Genomic DNA, 27,109 nt, shown 5'->3' with positions numbered 1-27,109 from the left:
AGACACACTGTGTATTTTGCAATCATTTACTTAATGAGTATGATTTGTGTTACTTTTAAACAATTACCAGGGTGGTGATTACAAATCAATCCATTTCAACACAATTCTCATTTTAATACCACATAAAGCTTGGTTGTTATTTGCGCATGGAACTAAACATAGATCATACTGGTTTTATTTCTTCCTTTAATACAAGGCAAGAATTAGTCAAACAGCTTTTTTGATCTAAGCCTGCCTTGCTAAGGGTGCAAGTGATGCCATCAATGCAGCATTTTTCTTACTCTGCATTAGCAGCTGGAGCCATCTGCCAAAATGCTGAAAGAAGTGAGATCTGGCCTTGAACAGGGCAGCTTGGCTGGAGGATACAGCACCTCAGTGCTCCTAGGGTGCCTGCGGTGCTCAGAGCCTTTCTCCACTGGAGGAGGCTGGCTTCGGGGAACTTTTCTTTTCAAAACTCCTATGACTGAAGACACCAGGTGATAGAACCCCTAAACCTGGGATAGGAAATCTCGCACAGTAATACCTGAAAACTGCATTTGGATACTGCACAGTTTTAATGGTGCTTTTTTAAATAAAGCTTTGAAATCATGGCAATATACAGTATATTGTCATTATTACTAATCCCTAACAGACTTCTAGGGATGGTTAGGACTAATAGACATGTATCAAGCTCTGAATCCATGATCTCCTGTAACTTTTAATTACTGAGCAGAAGTCTAATAGGGTGTTAAACATAAAAATGCACAGTCGTGCTTAATGTGGGGAAACTTTACTTTATGGAAATCAATACGGCAGCCCACTAAGGACTAAATCCGTAATATGTACCCTTATAGAAAACCCACCTAGTGCTGAGCCACACACACAGCCTGTTGCAAAGTGCACTGAAGTGAAAGCACAGGCTTCCATTTACTCCAGTGGGTCAGGCCCATTAAACGCCAATGAAGAGGATTTCTCCATTTTCCCGGCTTCCACTGAAGAGTCTCTCCCTGTTGATTTTTTTCCATTCTCCACCCTCCAGCTGAGTCGGTGACCTTGGTAGAGCGTAGAGCTTCTACACTAGGTAATGAAGATTGCAATTCTCTTCTAAGTTTTAGAATCTAATTTCCCTCAGTAATGTCACCTGCCCTGAAGGATACTGACTTTCTAATTAGATGATTTGGGAAAAAAAAAAAAAAATTAAACCATACATGCTATTCTTCAGGACAGCACCTAAACCTGAAACTCTGTCAGAGAAATTAAATTTACAGAAGGCTCAGGCTCTTGTTTTTTTGTTTACAGATTGCTAACCTTGGGGTTGTGCCCAGCTAGACAAAGCTTTAAATCAAGTTCTGTAATTGCTCCTTTAGCCTAATAATTATCTGTGTGGGAACCAGATTAAAAGCATGTATCTTTCGCCAATGAAAAGTTAGAAAAAATGGCACTTCTCCTACCATGGCCAGGGCCAGGAACTCTACCTGCGTGCCGATATACTGCTCCTCAGCACTTCTTCATCTCCTTTTCCAGCTTTATGGACAGGCTGTAGCCCTCTTCATCTGGAGGCTCTCAAGGGTGTGTGTGTAAGGGGAAGCTGTATTTATTTTTCCCAGACTGTGCTGCTTTGTCTGTTGCTGATGGAGGGGGGCAAAACGATGAGAAAAATAAATCCGAAGAGCTGGTAAGCTGCCTTTTAAGATCCTTTTAGGATCCCCGTATTTAGGTTACTGTATGCAGCTCTTTTCTACCCTCAGCTCAGAGGGCTTACTCTGTCCCTCAAAGTAAAATATTTCTGCCTTTTATTTGCCTGGTATTGATTTCTCAGAGTTGCATAAACCTCCAGAATAATTCATGTGGTTTACTCTGTAGCACTTCCTAACTAATGATTAAAGGTCAGAGCCAGAGAAAAGATCAGATCTTAAAACCTTAATGTCACTTATACATACCCTTCTCAACAGCACAAAGAATGGTTTGTTTTTTTTTTTTAGATTATTTCCCCTATCATATAAGTCCATACTATATTTATATCGTGCAGGGTTTTCCAAGGAAAACACACAGAGCATTTTCACCAAGAAAACTCTAGAAGCCACTTGAAAAGCAACTCAGTGTAGCTGCCTGAGAAAGGAGGCCTAAAAAGCGGCTGCTGAGAAGCTGCAGTAAAGCTCTTGGACTTCAGAAAAGTGACTTCTAAAAGAGAGACTTGTCAGCTGAGCTTACGTTGTACTAAGAAACAGGTCCCACCTGTAGCTTTAGCGATTTCCTAACTCTAAAGCCTGCCTTTATTGCTTCTGCTACACTCAGTCCTTGCCAACCCGGGGAAGAAAACATGAACCAGAAAATGAATCAGCAAGGCTCTTGCACAGGTTTTCAATTAGCTTCTGGTTCCCTTTAAAGTCCTGGTGCAGGCAGTAAATGCCCAAGTCCGGCAGAAGCAGGAGTGCCTTCCCACCTGTGCACAGCAGTGTACCACCCGGCCGCAAGGGTGAGGTTGATGGCGACGTCTACTGGAATCATATCTGCCACCGCTTCGTTGTTGGCGATGACGGTCCGCAGAATCCCTTTGCCTGCCTGTGGGACAAAGGAAAACAGTCACGGATGTAAGGCCATGGTAAGATTTCATCAGCTTGGATTGAGGACAGACCGTCACGTTAGCACTTTTCAAGCCTGGTACCTGCTGCAGAAGATTATTTTGTTTCTGTGAAAACAAAGATGGATCTCACGTGGATCCCACTGTTCTGTGTTCTCAGAGGAAGTCTAAAACATGATGATGTCTGTGCTGTGTACAACAAGAAAAGCTGTGACTCTTAGTTAACTCAATATGAAATAAATACCTTAAAAAGAAACATATTTGAATTTACTGCAGTAAAATTCCCTGTGATACCTGAAGTTCCATTTTCTTAAGTGACCCAGGCAGAGAGAGGTCTGAGTATCCCTCAAAGACAATAGTCACTTTGGAAATGACATCAATAGGCTTTTTGAAAAGTTCACTCCCTTTCTTTTGGATGTGTTCACACCCTCCTGTTTTCCAAAGCTGTGTCTGTTAAGCACAAAGATACAGTCAAGACATGGCCCCTGCCTTGAAGAGCTCGCCACCCAACAAAACTCAGGAAATGAATGAGTGAAAATACAAAGTATTTTCAACATTTTCATTTTCAATTACTGACAACCAAAGAGAAGAGGTAGGCAAGAACAGAAGATTTTCATTTTGCTTTGGTTGGAAGTACATTTGTCAGGGGTCAGGCTCCCTAAAATATATATATTTAACCTGAATGCTTATCAAGGGGTTTTCCCAATGACCAGTTAGTCTTTGGAGGTTCCACAGGAGAGACATGGCTGGAAGAGGCTTACATGAACAGATGGCAACAACATGGCAGACTTAATCAGACAGGACAATTCAGAAATACAGAAACGTGGAGGTGAAGTGGGGTGAACGAACTTAACCTAGTGTGTGTCAAGTATGAGGGCTAAACAGAGCAATTAAAAAAAGAAACCCCAACAGCAGAGTCAAGGTTGCAGTCAAGTTATCTAGTGTGTGGGAAATAAAATGCGATGAATTTGAGTTTGAAGTAGAAGCTGAGGACCCAGTGAAAGAACTGGGAGGGTAAAAGAGCTAGTGAAGCAAGGAAGAAAAAAAGCTCTTATGATTTAGATCCATGTAAAACCAAAGGGAAGGACTGAGTGAAGGGGCAAAGGAATATGCTCTACAGATCCAAGAATATTAAAAGTCAGGGCAAAGGAATTTTATAGCAAATTTTTCTTTTCTTCCAATCCGAGACTCCCATTTCATCATGAAATAGCTCTCCAGCTGTGAAAGATGAAGCTTTGCTACAGCAACTAGACAGGAAGTGCCCAGTTGTGCAAAAACACTTGCCTGAAGTCTGGGGAGAAGAAAGATGTGATGAAAAAAGCATTTAAGACTTGATATTAACTTGCAAAGCATATGCCATTGTCTACTGGTAATTGATGGATTTTCAGGGACACCGCATCCCCTCTTTGGGAGGTGTTTATCTGGGTTATTTTATTCTCTTTCGCTCCCCCTCCTTTCCCCTTCTATAGTCAGATGGTTTTGTTACATTTCACAGCTTGCAAGTAAGGGAATACCACTTATGACTGATTTAATTTTCATGAGCAGTCACATCTCATCCTTGGTGCAGCTGGCAAAGGGATTGTAGACAGACAGACAGACTCAGAGGCAGCAATGTAAGCTTCCCCACATGACTCCAAACATCCTCCTCAAACCCACGGCATGCAGTTAACTTCTGCTGCCTTAAGCTGAATCGCAGTTATGCTTAGACATTAAAACCTTAGCTTGCAACATCACTATGATTTTTTTTTTCTTTTGTTCCCACTACAGATTTTTCAAGGGAAAAAAAGCAAAAAGAACCAAAGGAGGCAATCAAGCTCAGCTATGAATTTTCCACTGCTGTGAACACATGCCCACTAGAGACCACTGTATGATCCACTATCACATTTTCATAGGTACACTAAAGACTTTTTTGAGATCAGGCTTCAAAACTAGGAAGTTTGATGGATGTGCTGCAAACATGCCTGTATTCAGAGCAGCTTGCGATGGTCATATGCATATGAATGAATTAGATATTTAATATATTGTGTATTTAATAAGGACTTCAGGTTTAAGTGTTTTAATTTACTTTTTACATTGGAAATGGTTTGGTACTTCTTTATCAGGTATGGCTTGATTTCTATTTGTAGTTGCTGATGTTTTTCTCTCTTTAGTGAAAGAGAAGCTACTTTAGCTGAAGCCTCTGAAACCATTTGGTGGTCTGAATCACGTTTCTGGACAGCCTCCCAGCTGCAGCGCTTCGGGGCCAGCCACTGTCCAGAACATGAATTAAACCACGGTTCTGCCCTACAGCTTCACTGCCTTGCAGGGAGGAAGGTCTTTACATGTAATATGGAACAGCGAGAGAAAATGCCTCAATTACAGTCCAGTGGAAATGTAATTAATTTCACTTTGTTTTTCAATCAACAAAGCTTCTCCCCACAGCGGCTGGAGCAACTGTCGGTGAAAGAAACATAATTAGACTATCAAAAACAACTTGAACTCCCACATTTCATAAATATTTAAAAGAAATATATCTGTCTGTTGAATGAAGTGATCAGACTCAAATCTTATAGTGGTGACTGAGGGTGGTGGTGGGGAAATCTTTGCAAGGTTTGGAGTTTGGATTCTGCCCAGATGATCCCAATCATCTGAGCCAAATCTGAATCTGGGGGTTGTTCTCTATATAGGATGAGCTTGGGTTAAAAGTTGAAAGTGAATGTTTTAGTATGGGGGGGACTTTAAAAAAAACAACCCTTTAAAAAAACCCCCAAAACACTTCCCTTTTGCTTTTTCCATCCTTAATTAAGGCTAATAAAAGTACTTGACTAATAAATACAGTTTGACTTGACTTTGAAATACAGTTGGCCGAGACAACTGGTTGTAATCACACAACTTCCAGGTAATCAAACTAACGCATAACTTACATGTTCAAGGGTTAACTTTCAAACTACCAAACAGGATTTACCAATTCACCATATCCAAGCACATTAATTCAAAACATGTATTTATTTCCGCCCCACCCCCAGAAGACCAAAAGGTCTCTTAGGCTCCCTAATAATAAATAACTTTCACTTCCAGAAAACTAGTACCAGTCCAACTAAGTTCAGTAGCAACTGCAGATAGTACAAGACAAATAGGGTCTGTCAGCAGTGGCAATCCCCCCTCGCTTCTCACACCAGAGAATCTGCTCCTGACGGATGCCAGCCAACACCGCTGCCTGTGGGGCCAAAGAGCTGTTGGACATGGACAACAACCTCGTCTCTACACCCTGCCCCTACTGTCATTGCTTTTTGTCTTTTTCTTGGTTCAGTGTCGATATAGGTACGTGTCAAATCATCATATTTCATCTCTGAAGAGCTCAGTGCAGATGACACGAATTTCATTGTCTTTTTATTTCCTATATTGAAGAACCTCAGAGCTTCAGTCCTGAACCAAAAAATACCACCTCTATTTCAAAATTATTTCAGTACAAGTCAAAGCTTTTATATAAAAGGGAAGTTATTTACTACAGTGACCCTAGAATCTCAAAAACTTTACTTTCGATAGAGTTAATTTGGAGATAAAGATACAGGCCGGCGCTTGTGTGTGAAAGCTGGCCTAAGTGAAACCACCGTTAAGTTTGCTGTTGCATTCAGTAAGGCTAGAAATTTTTGCTTTGAAGAAAGAAAATATTAGTTACTGGTATGAGTGGCAAAGGATAAGCATGTCAAATATTTGCAAGCTCCAGTGTAAGTTCCTAAAGCAGACACTATTAAAAAAGACTGACATATAGGCAAAATTTCCAAATACTTAACCATTAGGTGTTTTTTACTTGTTGACAGATTAAAAGAAAAGAAACAAGGAGGGCAAAAATGCTTCTTAAATGACAAAAGATTTGATGAGCATGTTTTTATATGGCTGAAAGCATATGAATTTGGCCTGTGTTTCATAATGTACTGGCATACGATACATGTATGACAGCAACTTGCTGTAAATTGTTACTTAGGTAATTCACTTGTGGGGAATAAGAACAATGCAATGGAAATCTTTTGTACAACATCTTTCTTGCAAACTAACTCTAGACAAACTTTCGTGACAGACATTTTTAATGCTCCAAAGTAAACATAAAAAAATCAAAACTCACGGGTATTATTACAAAAGTTAGAACCTGTCACATGAAAATATAAGGAGTGGATCTGCAAAATTAAGGAACTGCAAAACCTTTATCGTGATTAACAACAAGACGTCTGCAAGAACACAGAAAACAGAACAAGATGCTGTGAGTGCAAAACAAGTGCTGCTGAGATGCTCTGAGAGCAGAGAGGCAGTACAAGCTTTATGAGCAGTCAGCAATGATTAAAAGGCTGATAGATAACTATTTTAAAGAAACTGTGACATGAATAGGAGCTAATAGCACTTTGTGAACACAAATGATGCATTTGGGGGCTTTTGAACGTCTCTGAAACGTGTAACTGGGGTTTGAGATAAAAGCATTAGCTAGGATATACCCAGTAATTTCACCAGTCCTGTGGATTCCAGAAGTAACTGTAACAGTTTCTATTCATGCTCTACTTCAGGTACAAATGAGTTTTTTTAACAAGATGATATTTGGATTTTATTGTCCTCTCCTATGATTGTAGACTACTAATCCTTTTATACACTGCATCAGGCTGATTACAATGTAGTTTTTACAAAGCAATCAAGGTGGACAAATCATACATGAACAAAAATATCTGCCCATAGCTATACAGCATTATGCATTGACAAATAGACCTAAGGCAGCAATTTTAGTTCAGAAAAAAAAATATAAGCCAGGAGAAATGGTATGCAACTTTACTGTTTTCATATGTCAAATTGTAATGATTGTTTTCATGTTACAGGGAATATTTTATTAAGTTATTATTCATCTTAGGGGTTTGTTCCTTATCATTTTGCACAGTAGTTACTTACATCAGTGTTAAGCAAGAATATAGTGAATTATCTGTGGGACTGGCAGAGTCTGAATTGATAGTTACATACATTATTTAGATGTACTCTGCACATGGAGAACTCCTGTACAAAGCAATGGCAAATGAGATGCCGAGTCTTTGTTATTACGGAGTGGTCACAAACTATAGCAGTGGACTTAGAAACAATACATATGAAGATAAATGAAAGTATAAGTAATGCTGCCTTGTAGCAGTAATCTGGCCTGTAAAATTAAGTTCTGTTACAAGATTCAAGCTTTGACATCTGAATTACCCCTAGTTTCAAGGATGCATCTTTTGCCCTTTCTTTGAAAACTTGGCCAAATTTTCCAAAACTAAAAACTGCAATTCATGTTTAGTGAACCAGCAACATGAATACTTTCTCAATGTCCTTTTCTGAGCGCAGCATAAGTAGACAGTCTTCTGGGTCCTACAGGCATACAGATGTATGGCAAGTGTGTGACATCTTTCTACCAGATTCAGAAAACGGCTATGATCCTTTTTTGCACACAATTTCTAAGTGGGGCTTTAGAGTAACTTTAAAGTTGCTATTTTAGGAACTCTAACTCCACTTTAAGGGGAGCTTAAATAGTAACTAGACATACCGCAACAAGCATTCCACTCGTCCCGTTGAAGCTGTCAATCCAACCCTGCAAAAAAGAAGAATGGTTACTATTTCTTTCAGTGACTTTTTGCTTCCACCGGCTTCGAAATGGTGAAAGGGCTGCAATGCTGTGCCGTAGATAAAGAAGCAACGAGACAACAGTTAAGACGTATGCCAGCCTATCTGGGACAGCTGCCAGGAAGCTAACCAGTACGAAGTACCTAATTGATTTTAAATAGGGGATGTGTTGTATGATACCTCATACTGTCTGCAATTTACCCATCAATGACAAGAACAAATTTTGTTTTTAGAAACTGCTTCTTTCCTATAATAACTTGGCTACAGGAATAAAGTCTGGCTTTAAACACTACGGTGCCTTGGTGCTGTCACACTTGCTGAAAACAGTGTCTGTGTTATATACCCTCCAACATACAACATGCAGATGTCACTGAGACTGATTTGATTACTCCAACTAATTTCTAAGGCAAGGAAAAAAATACCACTCCACTTTTGAATCCCATCCTACTTCAGGTCAGGGAAACTGCCACTTGTGGGAGCTGGAGTTAAGAGCAGTGATGAGCTGCCTGACCCAAAACGGGTTATGACACCTAACAGAGTTGGCCTTGTCTTTCCAAGATGGAGAGCTTGGCCCAGAGCCTCTACTATATCTCAGCCATCTTTGGCACACTTTGAGCTGCATGAAAGCCAAAGGTGACTTTATGTCGCCTTTCCAATCTGGCTGCAACGTTAGGGCACGTTGTTCCTACTAGTATATTTAGCTTAGTGAATTATTTCAGTCCAAAAGCACTGCATGGCTGACATTTGTATCTGCAACAGGCCCATACAAGTGTGAATCCAGTGAATTCAACAACTACCAACATAAGACAAAGATGCTAGGTAACTGCACATGACATCATCAAATGCTTTCAAGGACCACGTGAGGTTTAGGGTGCTCATCAGGACCTCATTAATAGGCTGACTAGACAATGGAAAGACTTGAACCAGAATGCATCAGGACTGTGACCGACCCTCAGATCTCATGTTTCCCCAGCTAGTACAGCAACTCCCCTGTGTGTCTGTCTGGGCACCATCCTCTGCGTGTAAGACTGTCAGTTGCAAGTCCAGCATTGTGTACTATTATTATCCCAGCTGTTCTTACTATTGCTTAAATGTGTTCTTTCCACTTGCAGGCAAGAGTCTTTCCTGAAGATGCTGACGAAGGCTTGCTGTTCTACTCCAGCACAGGTCCTCCACCTCTTCCATGCACCTTCCTATGAACTGTGGCACCTGTTTCTCAAGCAGACACTGCTACAAGTAGGGACAGATTCCTGACAGTTCTGCAGCTACAGCTGTATCAGAGGGCTCTCAGTAGAGAATTGCTATGTATTCATGCTTACTGGGAAAGGCTCATGCCAGCTAGCTCCCACGATGGATGGCCTGATGATAGCAATGTTCAAGTTTCCTTTCTCTTGCTGTATCAGGTATTCTGACAAGGCTTTGGTGTAGGTGTAAGTGTTGGGCCACTCTCCAAGCAGCTTGGGTGTGATGTCTTGAATGATAGATTCATCCAACCACCTACAGAAAACAAGGAGAACATCATTATCCGCCATGCAGAGAGAGAAAATACTGAGGCAAAAAAGACCAGTGAGACAGGAATTCTCACCTGAAACAAAGGGTAAGCAAGTCAAAGCTATTTAAGACAAAGCAAGGGGCAACTGGTTTGGATTTAGAACAGCTCTCTGGGAGAAAGGTTACTTTTGTCTTCAAAGTGCAAAATAACCCTGCTGAGCCTCATGCTACAATGTCCAGCTCAACTTCAGGCATCTGTACAATCTCATTCTAAAGCAATCTGTTGTGTGCTTTACGCTTCACTGCAATCTGTAACGTAGATATAGCCTACATATCTACATCTCTATCTAGACCTAGATATAGGTCTACAGACCGATGGAGCATTCCAACCTAGCACTCTCACTAGGTAGCGCTCATCCTTAGCCAATATATACAGTCCCTATATACTCCCAAGCACATTTCAGGAGATTCTTGGTAACCTTGACTTACTGAGTCGAGTAGCATTACAAAGGTCTCAAAAGCTAGAACAACGTACTACAGAGATATTATTCCAGTAGCACAATTTACAATGTTAGGTGCTCCTTCCTACTGGTTTTCCACTGGCTTGTTCACATAGGAAATTAAGAAACTGTCAATGTCAGCTGCTTTAAAAAAAACCCCACCAAGGGTGGGGTTTTTTTGTTAAGGTATTCAGGTATCTAATCTATCAGAAGTAGTTACATATATACCGTTAAAAAAGTGGCCCTTGCCAGCGTGGTGCTGCAGCAAGGGCCTAAGGCTCAAAGGCTCTTCCCTGGCACACCATCAAGACATCACTGGTCCTGCCAGCATTTGGGTCTAAAGGACAGGAACTGGCTGTACTTCCAGGGCCCTTGCACACTGCTGCCAGTCCCTGACAGGCTTTCAGCAGCCTGGTGGTACACCACAGAATCATGGATTAACTCCTATAATCCAATTTGTAATTAAGTCAATGGACTTACAGTTCAGACTGAATGGGTGTGTTCTTCCCAGGGGCATTGCAAGGATACTGCTTCCTGCAGATCCTCGCTTCACTCCTCCTCATCTTGAATTTCAGAAACAGGTGGAGGTCAAGGGGAGAGGAATAAGGTGGAGACTGTTACACCTGGAGAATTACTTGATCATACCAACTTAAACATGCAAACACCTGATGGCTCAGGTGGCACACTTTTTCAGATGGCTCGCATCAGACAGAGATGGAAATATTACAGGAAAACTATTGTACGAGAAAACACTGATTCACTGAAACTGTGAAACAGTTTGCAGGGGAGGGTTGAATTCAGTGAATCTTTCAGTTTTGGAATGAGTTAAAAAGAATCTGACAGTTTTTAGTATATAGAAACTATTTTTTTTTAAATAAAAAAAGCCTTATGGAGGCGCAAATACGTTCCTCTACAATCTTAGCCCCATGCTTCAGAAACAAGGCAGAAAATATGAAGTTGAACTACGCAGAAGCAATAAGCAGCACACAATATTGACTTAATTTACAAAGCCTGTTTAGGCAGCCATTGAACCCAGCCTCCTCAGGGTCTCAGATAAATTGCCATTTTTTGAATCTGTTGAGAAATTAATTACCAGCCTACCAAAAGGAGATGTCCATTTCTGCAGAGCCTGGAGGAAGACTAGGTTCATTTGGGAACTCAGATTAGCTGCATATAAGTCTCTTTTCCCTCCTCCTCCCCTTTTTTTTTTTTTTTTTTAAAAATAATAGGGGCTTACAGGTTAGTGTTTCTCACAAAGCAAAGAAAGACAGGTGTAGAAGTACAAGGAAAAGCAATTTCCCCTTGCCCTCATCCTTCCAGACAGGCCTTTCTGCGTTACTTTAAGTGGTCATCAAGAGGACCACACTCCTGCCTGCCTCTCACCCTACCAGGTGATTTGATCTACCAGCATTACCATCACAGGAACGCTGAGCTGACAGTTCAGTGAAACAAACCATTCCTACTCCTCTGTGACCTACTTTGAAGATTTTGAAATGCTAAATCACAAAGCTACTGCTTTTGCTCACTGCTGCAATTGCCCCATAGAAACAAGAGATGCAAATTAAACAATGAGTAACATCCTCTTTCATCTCATACAGGCACCAAATTACTCTGCCATAGGAAAATGTAACTTTCTGTGTTAATCACTTTGCATTAATAAGACACTCTCTTTCTTGTAAGTGATGACAGATCTGTATTTTCTGCAATAATGAAAACAGTTCTGCTTCAGCCCACACTTCCCTGTGCACTGTGTTCCTTACCTCAGCACAGCCTTCAAAGCTGATTTCACTCAGCTTTAGATTAAGGCAAACCTTGCTTGATGTGGCAGATTATGTGTTCCCTCTATTGGCCTGGCAGCACTTAGAAGTGTGACTTTTGGTTTACACAGATTAGGCCTAAGGCTTTACTTGCAGGTTAAATATCAAAATACTGAAAAGCAGGGATATAATAGGAGGATAAGAACAGAAAAAGAAACAGCTGGGAGCCCAATCGGGATTTCAACTGAATAAAGAATCATAAGCATATAATGATGCCAAAAGCATCATTAAATGGATCTGTTATTGCATCCAGTTGTGTGATCATGCCTCTTAATGCACTTGCAGAAAAGCACTTTAAAACAAGGGTTGTTTATATTTCCTTGTCTCCCTTTTTTCCTCCCCCATCTTTTTGAAGGTAACATTCCAATATCTGTTCGTCTCCTTTCTCTGAAACCTTCTGTACCCAGATAGCCACATATTATTTCTTCCACTTACATGGTGAATAATAAAAGGTGCATCTCTCCCATCTCCTTCCAACCTTGCTTTGTCTTCTCTCTGTCCAAGTAATCCCCTTCACAGTCTCTCAGAGTTTTCTCTATCCCATTCTGCCTGTATTATGTTGTCCCAACTTCACAGGGACTTTCCCCATCCTGCTCCTCCACACACTCTGCAACCCCATGCATCTCCTTCATATATTGCCTTTGATTTGCAGAATGCCTTCCAAACCAATGACTCTGAAGACAGTGATTTTCAACAAGGCCCACCTGATTTCAATGCCTTTGAAGGCAGCGGTTGTCTTTGCTGTGAGCAATTATAATGCTACCTGCAAACACTGCAAAGAAATAGATGCCATCCTACCTGAGGGGATGCTGTGACTTCTGTCCCACTAAAAGTACCAGAAGTTTGTGAACTTCTGGAGTATGGGACATAGTAAAAATTCAAAAATCTAGTAGAAAAGAAAACCCATCTCTAATTATGTGACTAAGAAAAAACAACCAAACATACAACCAAGATAAACATATCAAAGAACACATCTGAAAGCCCATCCTCTGTCATTCAACCTTTCTTTCAAAATCATCCTCTCTGCTGCACATGCAAACTACAATAAATGAATTCTTAGTGTCTTATATGAAGCAGCTGAAGTTGCAACCTCTGGGGTAGCCAGGCACTTCTGCACATTTCTGATTAGCATTCAGTCCTTTGCTGGAGTCTTTTTTATCTGAGCCATCGACACTAATTGTTTCCAAAGTTGCAAGTGATGGGAAGCTTTTCCGGGCAGTGAAACGTAATATTGATAGCGATGAACTCCAAAGGACGTTGTAAAACTGAACCAGTGGGCAAAAAGGTGGCAGATTAGCTTCACTGTAAATAAAGGTAAGGCAATGCATTTAGGGAAAAGCAGTCTAAACTGGTCTTAGAGGTTGCTGAACTCAGAACTGGCTCTTGGAAGCACAGCTGATGGCTCTATGCAATTTCCAAGTCAATGAGTAGCAGCAGACAAAAAAGTCAATGAATGTTGGACATCATCAGGTACTGAGAACAAGACCAATGGTGTCATTTTGAAGCTATTTAAATAAAACTTTGAGTGACCACACCTTGAGTACTGCATGTGGTTCTGTTTGGCCCCTGCACCTCAGGGAGGGAGTGGACTTAAAAAAAGGCAGAGAGGAAGGGCAACTAAAATCATCAAGGAGACAGATCAGTTGGCATATGAGGAGACAGTAAAAATGCTGGGACTCTTCAGGCTGCAGAAGAGAAGGTCCAGGGTGAATGCAATACAGATTTACAGAACTGCAGACATAGTGAATAGGGCAAATACTGCAGATACTGCAATGCTGCAACTACGGACATGTAACAAAACTATTAGCATGACAGCTTGAAATAGGTAAAAGCAAGCTTGTCTTTATGCAGCAGTTAGTTAGGAAGCTTCTGGAAATTGCTGCCCCAGGGGGTTGCAGAGGCAGAGTACCAGAAAGTTCAAAAAGGTATTAAACAAATTAATGGATTGAAAAATGGGTCAAAAACTAGTAGGATGTAACACCCCTCATACTACAGTTCTGGTTTCTGGGAGGCTGCAAGGGGAACGGATTGCAAGAAGTCTCCAGGCTTCTGTAGTTACCCTGAACAGCATCTCCCAGTGCCGCTGTTGAGGGCAAGATATTGGGCCAGGGAGCCCATTGCTCTAATGCACTAGGGCATTTCTTTGGTTTGTATCACACTCCACTTGCTGAATAAATAATAAATGATAGATGACTACTAGCTGGAAGTAAACATATCCAAGAGTATGGGCTACTGGAAAAATTAAAAAAAGAAAACAACACTGATTTGTACTAAATTTTCTGGAGTAGTGCTTAGTCAAATTATTTTTTTTGGCAAACAATTTTTTGATACAAAACCTCAGTGGTTCTCCTGCTGGACATTAATTCATCTCATCTCCTATTACCCTAAATCAAGGAGAAGAAAGATTTTATACCAGCTCTTTGGGTTACTAGTTCACAGGTCAGTTGCTTATATCACACAAGTGGAATACCACTAGAAAATAAATGAAAAGGAAGTTACATCTGTGGGAAAATTCTTCAAAGGGGAAGGTGTCCTGGGGCCTTTATCGCAGATTTGGTTACTCTTTCTAATTATTCTTCATTTCGGTAAATTCAGTTAAACAAGCCTTTTTGTCGTTCCCTTAAAGTCCTGGATTCTCACACTGAACTCCTCCTAAAACAGCCTGTTTCTGACTCATCCCCATATAACTCCAGTTTAATACCACAGGATTGTTGAAGTAAGTGGAAACAACATTGGGAAGCTGAAGAGATAAAGAAATGAATAAAAGGTATATGAAAAATTTCAGTTCTTACTAAGGTAGCAGCAGAGCTGAGTCTTACAGAAAGAAGCATCACAATTCCATTCCTGATAGCAATTGCACTCGTGCATAACTTAGTCAATGCTGGACTCCTAAGAAATCACACAGCCTTTTTTAAAATGGTGTGTGGAAAAATTTAGAGGTAGCTGAAATCACGGGGTTATTAAGTGTGGTTTATGCCATTTTCTAAAACTTTTGTTTTTGGAAAAGTATTGTTAAGCTCAACCAAATGTTTAAAAAGCGTGACTTCAGCAGCTCTCCAGATAAAAAGGCTCCAAAACAGAGTCTCTATTTCTTCTATTTTCAAAAAACCCCAGTAAAGCTAGTTTCAAGGGAAAATCCAGAAAGGACAGACTTACTGGCTGGCATTCTGTGGAAAGTACCCCTCAAAACCACTCTCTCTTCCCTTGGTCTCACTCTTACTATGGTCAGCATTTCTTGCTGGTGTGGTGCATACAGACAAGCAATAACAGCAACTACGAACAGAAATCCCACAGGACAGGTTGTATGAACAGTTCGGAGGTCTTCTGCAGAACGAAGCAAAAGCAGCGTCAGAAGAGGTGATGCAGTTCCTACTTACTCTACTAAATCGAAGAGCTTCTTGGGTTCAGCTGGGGGTGGGTAGATGACTTCGTCTATGCATTTCCGGACACAGTTTGCATAGGCGGTGGAGATGTGGATGAAGGCCTCGAGGCTCTGCATCTGCCGGGCCAGCTCGAGGAGCCGCTGCGTGCCCATTGCATTCAGTTGCAGGGCATGTCTAAAGAGGGCAGGGGAAAGAAACAAAATGCATTTCACTGGAAAGAATGTATCAAAGCTGAGTATTATCCAAACCCCAAATAATGAAAAGGCAAGTAAGGGAAGAGAGGGGGGTCACAGCAGAGCAGAAAGGTTCAGTGAAATGCAAGGGCTAAACCAACTTTCGGAGCAATGCTGTTGGATTCGCTGTTCTGGCCACAGAATGCCTCTCAAATATTTTTACTCAATTCAAAGGATCATAGAGGTAACATTTCACTGACATCTCTACATCTGGCATATTGGCCATCCCTTCCTGGAACAAATATTTCCAACGCACGTGACCACTGAGGCGTTAGGGTTCCCATGGCACCCATTCAACTTTCTCCTTAAGGGACCACTGCTAAACCAGATAAACACAGTAAGCAGCAAAGTAAGCCCAAAGTCCTTGGGCCCAGAAAAACAGATTCATACTGAAAGAAGACACAATTAGAGATAACAGCTTGAATTCCCAAGGAACGGAGAAGAGAACTGATAAGCATAAGAGAAAAAGAGTCCTGGTTAGCAAGGTTGACTCTGAAGCACCCAGCACAGCTTGAAGTTGTCCTAGAGACTATCTGCAATGGATCTCAGTGAACAGACGTTCACTTTTGTTGCATGCTTTGTACTGAAAGTAAGACACTTTCCTGCACAGAGGGGAAAAGGTTAAGCAATACGCAATCTGTTCAACCCAGGAGTAGAAGCTTTCAACAATATGTACAAGATTATGAATAATGCTACCAAGTACAGTGTACACTAAAGAAATTAGTTACACAAATGTTGAAGAGAAATTGTAGATAGTCCAAATGAATGAAAACAGAAGCTAAGAGGATGATTAATGTTTGGATCACAATATCTAAAGCCAGAGATCCTTAATTTTTTTTAGCACACTGCTATTAAAGAATAGCATTTTCCATAGATTTTTATTTCCTCCTGCCCTTCTAGCAGGACGAATACTTCTACTTTAGCTACCCTTCATATGAAAGTTACTCTTCTACGTACATTTCTATTCAATTGTATCCCTTCTGAGAGGGGGTGAACAGAATTGCGCCGAGAATACGGGCCTAGCACGGATTTCTGCTGAGACGTTTAGAGTTCCTTTAGCCTTCTAGGGGAATATCATCTAACAATGGTGATTTGTTACTCTTTATTTTTTCTATTTATATTAAAACTGCATCTACTAATCTTTCAATATAACACAGTTTCTCAGATTTCTGCCCTCAAGAGTTCCATCCGGAGAATTCCCGAATGTACTGCATGTTGATGCCAATAATTAATTTAGTTTCTCTGTTGCTGCTTTTCTAGTATCTTGATAGCATGCTTTTGCACCTCCCTTATCTATCAGCTCTACATATTCTGTGGTAGGCTTTGAATTTCTGTCGTGTTTAAAAAATATTTTTATTTTTTTGTGTCGTTAGCAAGTTGCTGCTCAGAATTCTTATTTGAGCAGCAATATTGTGCTTTCACATTTAACTTGCTAGAACTTTTACGCATATGATGTATTTTATTATTCAGACAGGAAAAATTTGATTTTAACAACTTCTCGTATTTTGCCGTTTACTCATACTGGATTTTCCTTGTTCTGTTAGAGAGATTTTGACAGGTCACATGCAATCAGCCTTTAAATAGTTGCTACGCTGTCTGCAAGCAGATGACCATTTTAACTTTTTCTTTTAACTTCTTTCTAGCTATCCTTATTAAAACCGTAGTTTCCCTTTGATGTTACATGCCACTGCAATGTATTTTTATAGCATGTTCATTCACGTATTTATTTAAGAACATTTATGGCTATTAATGCAGTGCAGTTCTTTGCTACTTATATCTTAAGCCAGGTTCTACATATGGCTTGAGATTAAATCAAGAGCTGCTTCCTTTCTGGTGGATTCTCTAATCAGTTGTTGCAAAAAGCAATTATTTATAGTGAACATAGTGGATATCTATTTATGAATGAAGATCGACATTAATAATTGTGTTTTCTACTCTCACAGCTTTAGCGTTTTTTCAAAACACTGTGAAGATCTGGCAATCCAGATCATCCACCACCGTTTGTTGACCTTTAGGATTTGCATAGAAGCACTTACACATCCAGTCTTGGTTTAGTGGCTTGTTTCTGCCATTCTTCCTTAAGGGAAAGCCTGCCCGGACAGGCACTCCCAAGGGAGCTCCTTCAGAAATTAAGCATTTATTTTAAACAGTTAATTACACGGAGTCTTGGATATTTTAAAGCTTCTGATAGGCTATTTTCTTAAACAGCATCTCATTTCCCTCTTCAGTTACTCAGTGACAAAGGCAGGCAATTAACACTAGCTTTACAGACAGACACAACATAGTTTCACTTCAAGCTGTCTCCAGCTAGTTCTGCCAAAACATATCCCTCTTGACCTAAAACACACTTTTCCCTATCCCAATTTTAGGTCATTCTTTACTCCCTTACTATATCGCAACCCAAGCTTGCAGTACTTCCTTCTGTTCCCATGGAAATCTGCCAACATACTTCACTTTTGATGCGCATATGCACATTTTCAGAGCATTTACATTGCACGTTCAGTGGAGAACCACATGTAGCATGAAAACGTAAACAGAGAATTATTACCGCAGCTATACAAGAGATGCACTGAATGGTGTGTTATGGGCTACTGCGCATTCTGAATCATGCTTAGCAAATACAGAAAGCAGGACATACTTCAGGGGTTCATCAAAGCGAACTGTTGCTGCACAGTGGAAGACAATATTGACCCGGGTCAGAAGCTCCTCCTCATCTTCAGCACTGATGGCCAGCTTGGGCTGAGTGAGTTCAGCATTAATAGGCTTAATCTTCTCGTGGAAATTAGGGCAATCTTCTCGGACCCTGTCAAAGACCTTGAAGCACAAACAGAGAGAGATCAGGTACAGAATTAGGCTACTGAGATCACTTTGATTAGTAGCCAGTCTGATTACATCAATCAAGGAAATTGGCACAAAAGAGAATGCCTGGTTCTTTCAGAGGGAGGACACAGATGATATGATAAAATAGTTAATTCACTTGTTCCCTCCCATGGGAAAATCTCACAGGGGAAACAGAACAAAAATATAGGAGGTAATGCATTGCCCTGAAGAGATGAATGAATCTTTTCTGCATCACTCATTTCCTGGGACAGCCACTAAAATTCCTGTACCCCCACATCTCCTGCAACCACTTGCTATTTGACCTCAAAAACTGCCTGTAGGACCATAACAAGAGCTAAAGAGGAGGAGGGCAGAGTATGGAGTGGGAAAGCCTGTGAAGCATTAGACTCAAGCAATTTTCTTAAGGTTCTACAAAGGACTTGAGGAGAGGAGGGGAGCAGAGCACATTCCGGCTCCTCCTCTTCTTTTGCTGCTCCTTGCCGCCTGTCACTCTTTGTTCATGTCAGATGAGTCCTGTGGGGAACTGCCTTTGGGATGGAGAGATGGGGAACCTCAGTAACCCATAGTGCTAAGGGTGCTGACTGCCACCAGCAATTTTGCGTGACTGGACAAGTGTGCAGCTAGCTGGCCTCCCAAGCTGTCTTCCAACCCTTTTTTTTCCATGACTATGACCCATAGCTCTTTCCAATACACGTTTTCTGCCCAGTCTTCTGCAGAATGACAAGACTGCACATCTGTCCACTAAAAAGATCCCTACATTTCCATATACATTCTGACTGATGTCTTGTCCAAAACCAGCATTTGGCACTCTGCTTTGCCTAAGATCCAAGATAGCAGGTACCCTGAACAGCAAGAGAACTGTGCACAATCCTTCTGAAAGGAAAAGGAAATCAATACTGCCATCACCTCAAAAGCACCTATGTAAAACCAGCAGTTTCCTCAGTTCCCATTTTTACTCTGTGAGTAACTCAGAGTCACTGATAACAATATAGCAGGTCTGGGTGCAGTTCTGCTTGCGCCATGAAAGCAGACAGCTACTGCAGGTTCCACCTAGAGACCTTTTATTTGGTAAATCTCACAGGCAACGGAGGTGAAGCCTGAATTTCAAAATGCTATGTGAGTTTGCTGGAGTAAGATTTGAAAAAAATCATCTTGAGTTTAGAAGTGTCTGTTCTAAGGGTTTTGTATTGCTGGCCAGCGTTATTTCAGTTGAGCAACTTCAACCGAAATAATAGTAACAGTAAAGTCCAAAAAGCTCCTCCTTTTTGGGGGCAGAGTGACAACGAGAAGGGTAGAAAGAATAAACAGAATAGAGAGGCTGTGGGATCTGAGGAGGTATATCTAGATTTCTAAGGATAACCACACTTCAAAGGTAACTAGCCTACTGACAGGAACGACTAAGTACTGGGACAGATTGCTGGTGGAAGCTGTGGGCCACCACCTTTGGGCGCATTTAAGAACTGTCTAGATACGCATTGCCAGGAGAGGGAGGGAATAGCTGAACCCGCCTTGGGGCAGGAGGATGGGCCAGCTGGCTCCTCAGTAGCTCTGTGTTTTTTGGCTGTTTCCTCTACTCTGTAGCTTACTCACCAGTAACACCGAGTTTGTAAATCTCCTTACTATCATGGTCTCTTGTTTTCCTAGAGGTTGTTCTGTCTTTGACTTGCCCAGTGCTTATGTAAGAGCAGGAATTGTGTGACATAAATTAAACACACTAAAAGAAAAAGACATATGAAAGATTAAATTGGTACTAATAGCAATAGTTTCTTGTTTGACTAGGGGATTACCATCTTTCTGCTTATCTGACAACGAAATCTAGATAAACCTCGATGTTCTTAGGGATAAGGAAGCGATAAGAAAATCATCAGCCTTCCCCGCTATGCAGCACACTGTGTACTTGACTTCATGTATTTTTCTTTAACACACAGCTGCACATCCTTTATAAATCTGAACCTTGAACAAGTTAACAACAGGACATGAAAATGTAATTTAATTTCTCTCAGTTGCACCCAACTACATGCATATTTCAGCAATGTAGTCTAGGCCAGAGAATAGATTTCTAGACAGAGAAAGCTAATCATGGACAAAAATGTTGGTGAGAGCCAGCTGGACTGTAGGAACTCAATTCATAGAATCATAGAAACATAGAATGGCTTGGTTTGGAAGGGACCTTAAATATCACCTAGTTCCAACCCCCCTGCCATGGGCAGGGACACCTTCCACTAGACCAAGTTGCTCAAAGCCCCATCCAACCTGGCCTTGAACACTTTCAGGAATGGGGCATCCACAACTTCTCTGGGCAACCTGTTCCAGTGCCTCACCACCCTCATAGTGAAGAATTTCTTCCTTATGTCTAATCTGAATCTACTTGCTTTCAGTTTAAAGCCATTACCCCTTGTCCTATCACTACATGCCCTTGTAAAAAGTCCCTCTCCAGCTTTCTTGTAGGCCCCCTTCAGGTACTGGAAGGCTGCTGTAAGGTCTCCGCGGAGCCCTCTCTTCTCCAGGCTGAACCACTCCAACTCTCTCAGCATGTCTTCATAAGAGAGGTGCTCCAGCCCTCTGATCATCTTCATGGCCCTCCTCTGGACTCGCTCAAACAGGTCCATGTCCTTCTTATGTTGGGGGCCCCAGAGCTGAACACAGTACTCCAATTCCCAACGACTTATGTTCAGAACCGGGTACTAGCAGCATTAATGTCTGTAAAAAGCTCATCTTCTAACAAGAGGATGCTGGAGTGGCTGTCCAAATAATGCATCACCTCATGAGAGATCGCACACGAGCAAACCCTGATGAGATACAAAATGGAAAGATTTCTCAGAGAGCCCTGTAAGACCAAAGCTATCTTTTTAAGAGTTTTAGGAACAATTGTGCATTTGTTTGTTCTACTGCAGAGAGAGTGTAAAACTCCACCCAATGGGAGTTATTTTATACTTGTTTTACTTTTGCATAAATAAAGCAAAGGCAGAGAAAGAATGATTCAGCCCTTTCTTCATTTCAGTCATGGTATATAAAAAGAACAGCAGTATTTCTGCAGTGCCAGCCTTGCTCAAATTTAGACAGTTATATTCTGCCTACATGCCATCTCCTCCTGACATTCCCACTGCAGACAATATCCCCTTCAATATTTCTATGCCTACTGCTAGGTATTGCCTACTACCACACGCCACTCAACAGCTGTAGTTTTTCACCCCCTCCAATGATTCACTGCATTTCTATGCAGGATTAAGGCAATTTCTAAATGCAAGCTCACAAATCAGCATACTGCTTTGGAAACCTTCTGGATCACAAGAACATTCAGTTCATTGTCACCATTACATCAGATAACAGGAGCAGCTGTTTAATCAAAGTCTGCTGCCTCTTTTATGGCATCTGAAGATTTCAGTGCTTTACAGGAAAGTGCAAGAAGATTTAAAGACTACAGAAATCCAGCTTATTTTATACTGTTTCCTATAGCTCAAGGAATGCTTAGCGTAAAGATGATGCTTAGTCTGCAGGTGAACAATAACTGCATTTCTAAATTCTGATTAACTCACCCAAGAACATACATCATAAATCCCAATACCTGCATGAGACCTAAGGATTGTTCTATCTTTTCTTTTTAGAAGCCGTCTGCCAGTACAAAATATATTCAATGGATAGAAGTGGGCTGGCGTGCTGTACTGTTGGAACCGCATGAAAACACTGGCCAAGTCAGCAATACTCCAGAAGTGACACATGAGTTGCCACAGAATTATAGTGAAGAGAAAAGAAAGATGTTTGATTTCAAGTTGTCCGATAGTTGTCAAGTTGTCCAATATTAATTAAACTGAGGGAAATCAGTTTAACGTATCCTGCTTTCAGTGTCTTTTTGAGCACCCTAATGCATTCCAGGGTCAACACTGCTGCCCTGACCAAAATAGAATAAATGAACCTAATAGCTGCTATTCTCATTTTAATCCTCAAAATAGGATGCAAGTTCTGCATAGGCTGTGCTGTGCCTCAACAGAGGTGAGAATTTCACTCTGAAATTTGCTGAATTTTTCTTATGTTATTATCAGGCAATTCCCATTTATAATAATAATCTAATCTCTGTGATTTCAATTTACATTGTCAAGCACTTACGAAAACAGGATGTCTAGAATTTCTCCCAACGTTTTAATTAAGTGTGTTTGATGGGCTTTCCTGCCCACTTAAGCTTTGACCTCCCTTCCCGAAGGACATCCGTAACTCTGTGTTATACTTTATAGCATGTAATAGTTCAGAGAGATTTCTGCCCATCAATCTTTCAATCAGAAATTTTTTCATACCACAAAGATACAAAAACCTCAAAGAAAGGGCAAATTGCACATCTATGGAACAGCGCAGCTGAAAAATAAAGGAACCACTGAACAATGTAAAATGCCAAAGGCTTTGCTTCTTTCTCAGGAGACATTTTCAGTGAAGCAAATACAAAATAATGAAAAGTAGAGTGCCTCAGCCATGATCTACTTTAAAAAGGAACTTGCATGAGTTTGGTCTTGTAACTGCCTTTCAAAGAAGCCTGGGTGGTCCTTCCTTTTTTGGACCTATCAGTCCTCACCCCTAAAAAACCAACTTACTTGTAACAGGCACTGTGCAGGATGGCACTTCAATGAGAAACACAGGTAGGAGAGGAAGCGGTTCTCCTGTTTGCTCGGTAACGTTATCTAACACTATTCCTCGTGCTCTCCCCTGATGTGAAGGATTCATCTTCCAAAGTGCTGAACAAACATGTCCCAGCAATGCAAGCCATGGTGAAGGTGGGCTACTGCTCTTCATCACGGTATCAGCGGAGTCTGTAACGCGCTGTGGCTCCTTTCTGCAACAGAGTCCTCCTCAGCGACAGCACTCACAGCTCTCCCCCTGCCACATCAGGGCCAAACGCTTTGGTGACTGACCCAGAAAGCATCGAGTTTTTAAGTGTGACCTAGAAAGGTAACCTTTCTTCCTCCTCTGGTACAAAACCAACAGTCAATCGAGGCATCCAAATTACACTATTTTAACCAGATGTTGCCAGCTTTTTTTTTTTTTTGTAAGACCAACAAAAAATGGTGCACTCTGGTGCACAGTGGGGCCAGGTGTGTTTAATAGGCTGGGATAGTAGGCTTCTCTAGGAGGATTAGCAAAAGATGGTAACTTACATTATAGTATGCACATTTCAAGGCATTACTGTATGAGAACATTTAAAATGGAGAAAAATCAGAGAATTCTCACAAAATGAATCTCATACATGAGGAACTACTGAGAAGATTAAGGTTGAGAGAGTTCAATTAAAAAAAAAAAAGGCAAAAAGCTTCCATCCTTTCAGATAAAGAAATGGAAGGGACTGCTTAGCATAATTCAGGAGAATATAAGCATGAATTGCTCCTGTAAAGGAAATATAATTTATTCTAAGCGAGACATAGGCCAAGGGGTAAAACATCGTGGCAACAATTCCTTTGAAGAACAAGGTGTCCCATTGGGTGTCTGGAATAACTTTAAATAGTCTCTCTTCTAAGCAGAGTGTTGGTGTATAAATGCTAGGAAACTGCCTATATATAGATACACAGAGTAACACCCTGGTGCATATAAGCCTCTGGGATTTCAATGGCAGTATCATAAATGGACATGAGTGACCACCACAAATCTAAACTACTGCAGGTACCAAAGTCATGAAAATAACTCTTTAAAAAACACCTGATCTCTGCAGTCTTATTCTGATGAAAGGACTTATCCCAGTTGTGTTTGCCACTGATAAAATCTTCCAATACAGTCTTGAAGGAAGGAAGGTACATAAGTACTTTAAGAATTGCCATTGTAGCAAATTTGAGAAATAATTGGGCAGCTTCTTGACATAGAGTAATTAGCCTGCAATTAATTTTTAGCCTGGTACGTTTCCAGCAATGAGCATCAGGATTGCTCAGTCAAGAAATGTGTGAAAATGCAGCTCAGGAAGCATTAATCGGGATAGAGCCTTTTTTTCCCCTTGTGCGCTCTCTGCCTCACTTCCTTTTCAGAAAGTTGCTTTTAAGTGTGGTTCTTCTCAAGGCAAATAAAGCATAATTCATCTAATCAGTTAGAAAGCATGCAGCAGAATGTTCCTCATTATAGGAGAACAAATGGCTTATGCTTCAATCTAGAGCTATTACTTTCCCCTGAGTAGAGCTAATGTAGTGGAAATACAGTACCCATGACCAACATCTAGTAAACGAAACAGCTGATTATTTAAAGATAAAGACTACAGAAACAAAGAGATTACAGACCGTAGATTTCAGTATAGGGCAGCTAAGGCTAATATGTATAGCCAGCTACTTAGGATGTGGTTTCAAGCAGCCAATTTCCTCGAAAATTCAAAGCCTGCTGTTTTCTAGCAAGAATACTTGGGTTACGTGTCAGTTAATCTGGAACAGTAAAAGGAGCTCTTTCAGAGACAGGCGTTGTAGACAGGAGCATTAGGGACTTGACAGACACAGCAAAGCTTTCTGTGGTCCCTCGTACCATCTTATAGGTGGGTGGACAAGTCGCAGACAGAGTATGGAGCTTTCTTAAATTCATCACGTTTCTTGTGCCCCTGTGTGGTACTTAGACAGATATCATCATCAGCATTTGATGGTATGCTTGACATTTAAAATGGGAAGAACTTAAATGCAGGCAAGGAGGATGGTAACACTTGGAGCTTTTCCTACAGGAACATTTAACATGTTTCCTCCCATGTGCTTTCCAGAACTGTTTTCCTTCTCATCCCTCCTCCATAGCTATGCCCCAATGTGGGCACAGGTGCAAAGGGAATCAGTTGCCAAAGGATGGCAGGAGCACTTGGCTACAACCATAATAATAATCCTCAATTATTTCCATCTCCCCTTCCTCAATTCCTGCCATGCAGAATTCACTACTGGTTACTTAGAGAATCACTGTATGTACTTGGAAATGTTAATAAGCACAGAGTTATCCAGACATAGGATCTGAATCTGCTTTTCCATACCCACTGCCTTAATTACAGATCTTTGAAGTTTCACTGCCAGATTTGCTTGGGCACCAAGGGAACTTCAGGAGTGTTTGCTGAGTCCCCAGGCCTAACCAGCCAGCAGTAAAGGCTGTGTCAAACATAGATGCCTGCTTCTTGGAAATGTTTAAAGAAATGACCAAGAGAGACTTTGAAAGACATCTAAAGAAATGACCAAAAATTACTTTCCATTTTTAAAGTACCTAAGAAAAATCAGATTGATTTTTAGGAGTCTATGGAGATTGGCATAGCAGCTAGACACTGTGATCTCTAATTCATTCTCACTTATAATTACATTAAAACCTGTTATATATTGCAGGTGCAGAACTCTGAGGTTCCTCCCCTCTGAAAATAGAAGTTTCATGTGTATAGTCATGCAGATGGTGCGGAGAGACAGGCCAGACAGAGCTACCCACAACTACACACCTGGCTGACCAGGTATGCCTGGCTCATTAGATCACAGAAAGAAAGAAGACATATTTGCAGCCCTGTAAATGAGTGAGATGCAGTCCTAGATGCAGAAGAGTCGCTCTCAGTTGTGCAGCTTCACAGGACGGAATGATGTGAAAAATGAGGTGGCCATCACAAAGGAAATACAGCACGATGGCATCCTCAGGCAGCTGCAAAACAGCTGACCCAGCACAACACAATCAGCATCAGCTCTGCATAGCAGTCCTTGTTTATACAAACGATCCTATCCTCTGATGGCAGGAACTGGCTGAGCCCCGCAGAAGTCTTGGGGTCTGCCTGGCGGTGTCTCTATATATTAGACCACACAGACTGACACTCACAATGTCATTTTTTAGTGAAAAAAGAGCTCTGCCGAAAAGTCACTGAGGGATCCCCACGACGAGAGACATTCAGGCAACCTTATCTCAGCCAGACCCTGAGGGTACTTCTCCTTCTGCTACAATGCTGTTTCCAAAGAGGAGAACCAGGCACGTTGGCTGTCACACAGACACAGCTGAGGCAACCAGCACATAACCCGTATAATACACAGTGCTGGTATGCAATTCAAAATTTTGTTTCAAGGACAGCTCCGTGGATGCATTTGGGGCCAACAACTGCTGTAAGTACATCTGGGAAAGTCTTGAGATACTCTGCGCTGAACTTGGGCCCTTCCAAAGAGCTCTTCCAAAGGAATGACTGCAGCAGTTGTGGGAACCTAGGGTGGATGTCCTGCACTTCCGTACTCACTTATTTAAGATCCCTGACCTCTTCCTGAGGCATAAAGGAGAGAATGCCATCATGAAGAGGATCACAGGTAATGTGAGCACCAAAGTCCACCTTGATTAAAAGAGTAAGGTAAAAATCCTTTGATGTCACACACAACAGCAGTTGAACAAATCAAGACAAATGCATCAAATATTTAAAGCCACTCAAATTAAAAAAAAAAAGGTTTTAAAACATTGTAGTGAGATGGCACTCAAGTGTAGAGAGCTGAACATCTGGGAAACAAGTACAGTGGAAGAGTAAGTCATTTTTCTAGCACGAACCACACTAGAAGATTCTGGGATGTGAGGAGCAGGCAGGCAGGAAATGGTAAGAGCTTTGTGCTGAACCTCCACCACTCAAGAGAGACAATTAATTATGTGGAAATATCTATACCTGGAAATTAAACTGTGTCAGGTTATGCCCTGGGCACTGGAACTCAATCATCTCTATTGTCCCACTGTTAGAAGGGTCTTAGCACAA

General features: G+C 41.2%; 1 protein-coding gene across 1 annotated transcript in view; it reads right to left on the bottom strand.

Moving 5' to 3' along the window:
* The window catches only part of LOC104079760 (fatty acyl-CoA reductase 1-like), a gene marked incomplete at its 5' end in the record, with an annotated part of 33,259 nt that extends 14,784 nt beyond the window's left edge, over positions 1 to 18,475 (bottom strand). Inside the window, 5 exons of the mRNA XM_009581901.1 lie at positions 2,423 to 2,541; positions 8,091 to 8,135; positions 9,487 to 9,664; positions 15,353 to 15,532; positions 18,230 to 18,475. Coding sequence (XP_009580196.1) covers positions 2,423 to 2,541; positions 8,091 to 8,135; positions 9,487 to 9,664; positions 15,353 to 15,532; positions 18,230 to 18,475 — 768 coding nt within the window. The remainder of the gene's footprint in view (positions 1 to 2,422; positions 2,542 to 8,090; positions 8,136 to 9,486; positions 9,665 to 15,352; positions 15,533 to 18,229) is intronic.
* Positions 18,476 to 27,109: the final 8,634 nt, after the last annotated feature.

This window comes from Fulmarus glacialis, unplaced genomic scaffold (genome assembly GCF_000690835.1).
Source record: "Fulmarus glacialis isolate BGI_N327 unplaced genomic scaffold, ASM69083v1 scaffold7407, whole genome shotgun sequence".
Classification (NCBI taxonomy): Eukaryota; Metazoa; Chordata; class Aves; order Procellariiformes; family Procellariidae; genus Fulmarus; species Fulmarus glacialis.
The sequence above is the reverse complement of the archived record's forward strand: the minus strand, read 5'-3'. Positions and strand labels throughout refer to the sequence as shown.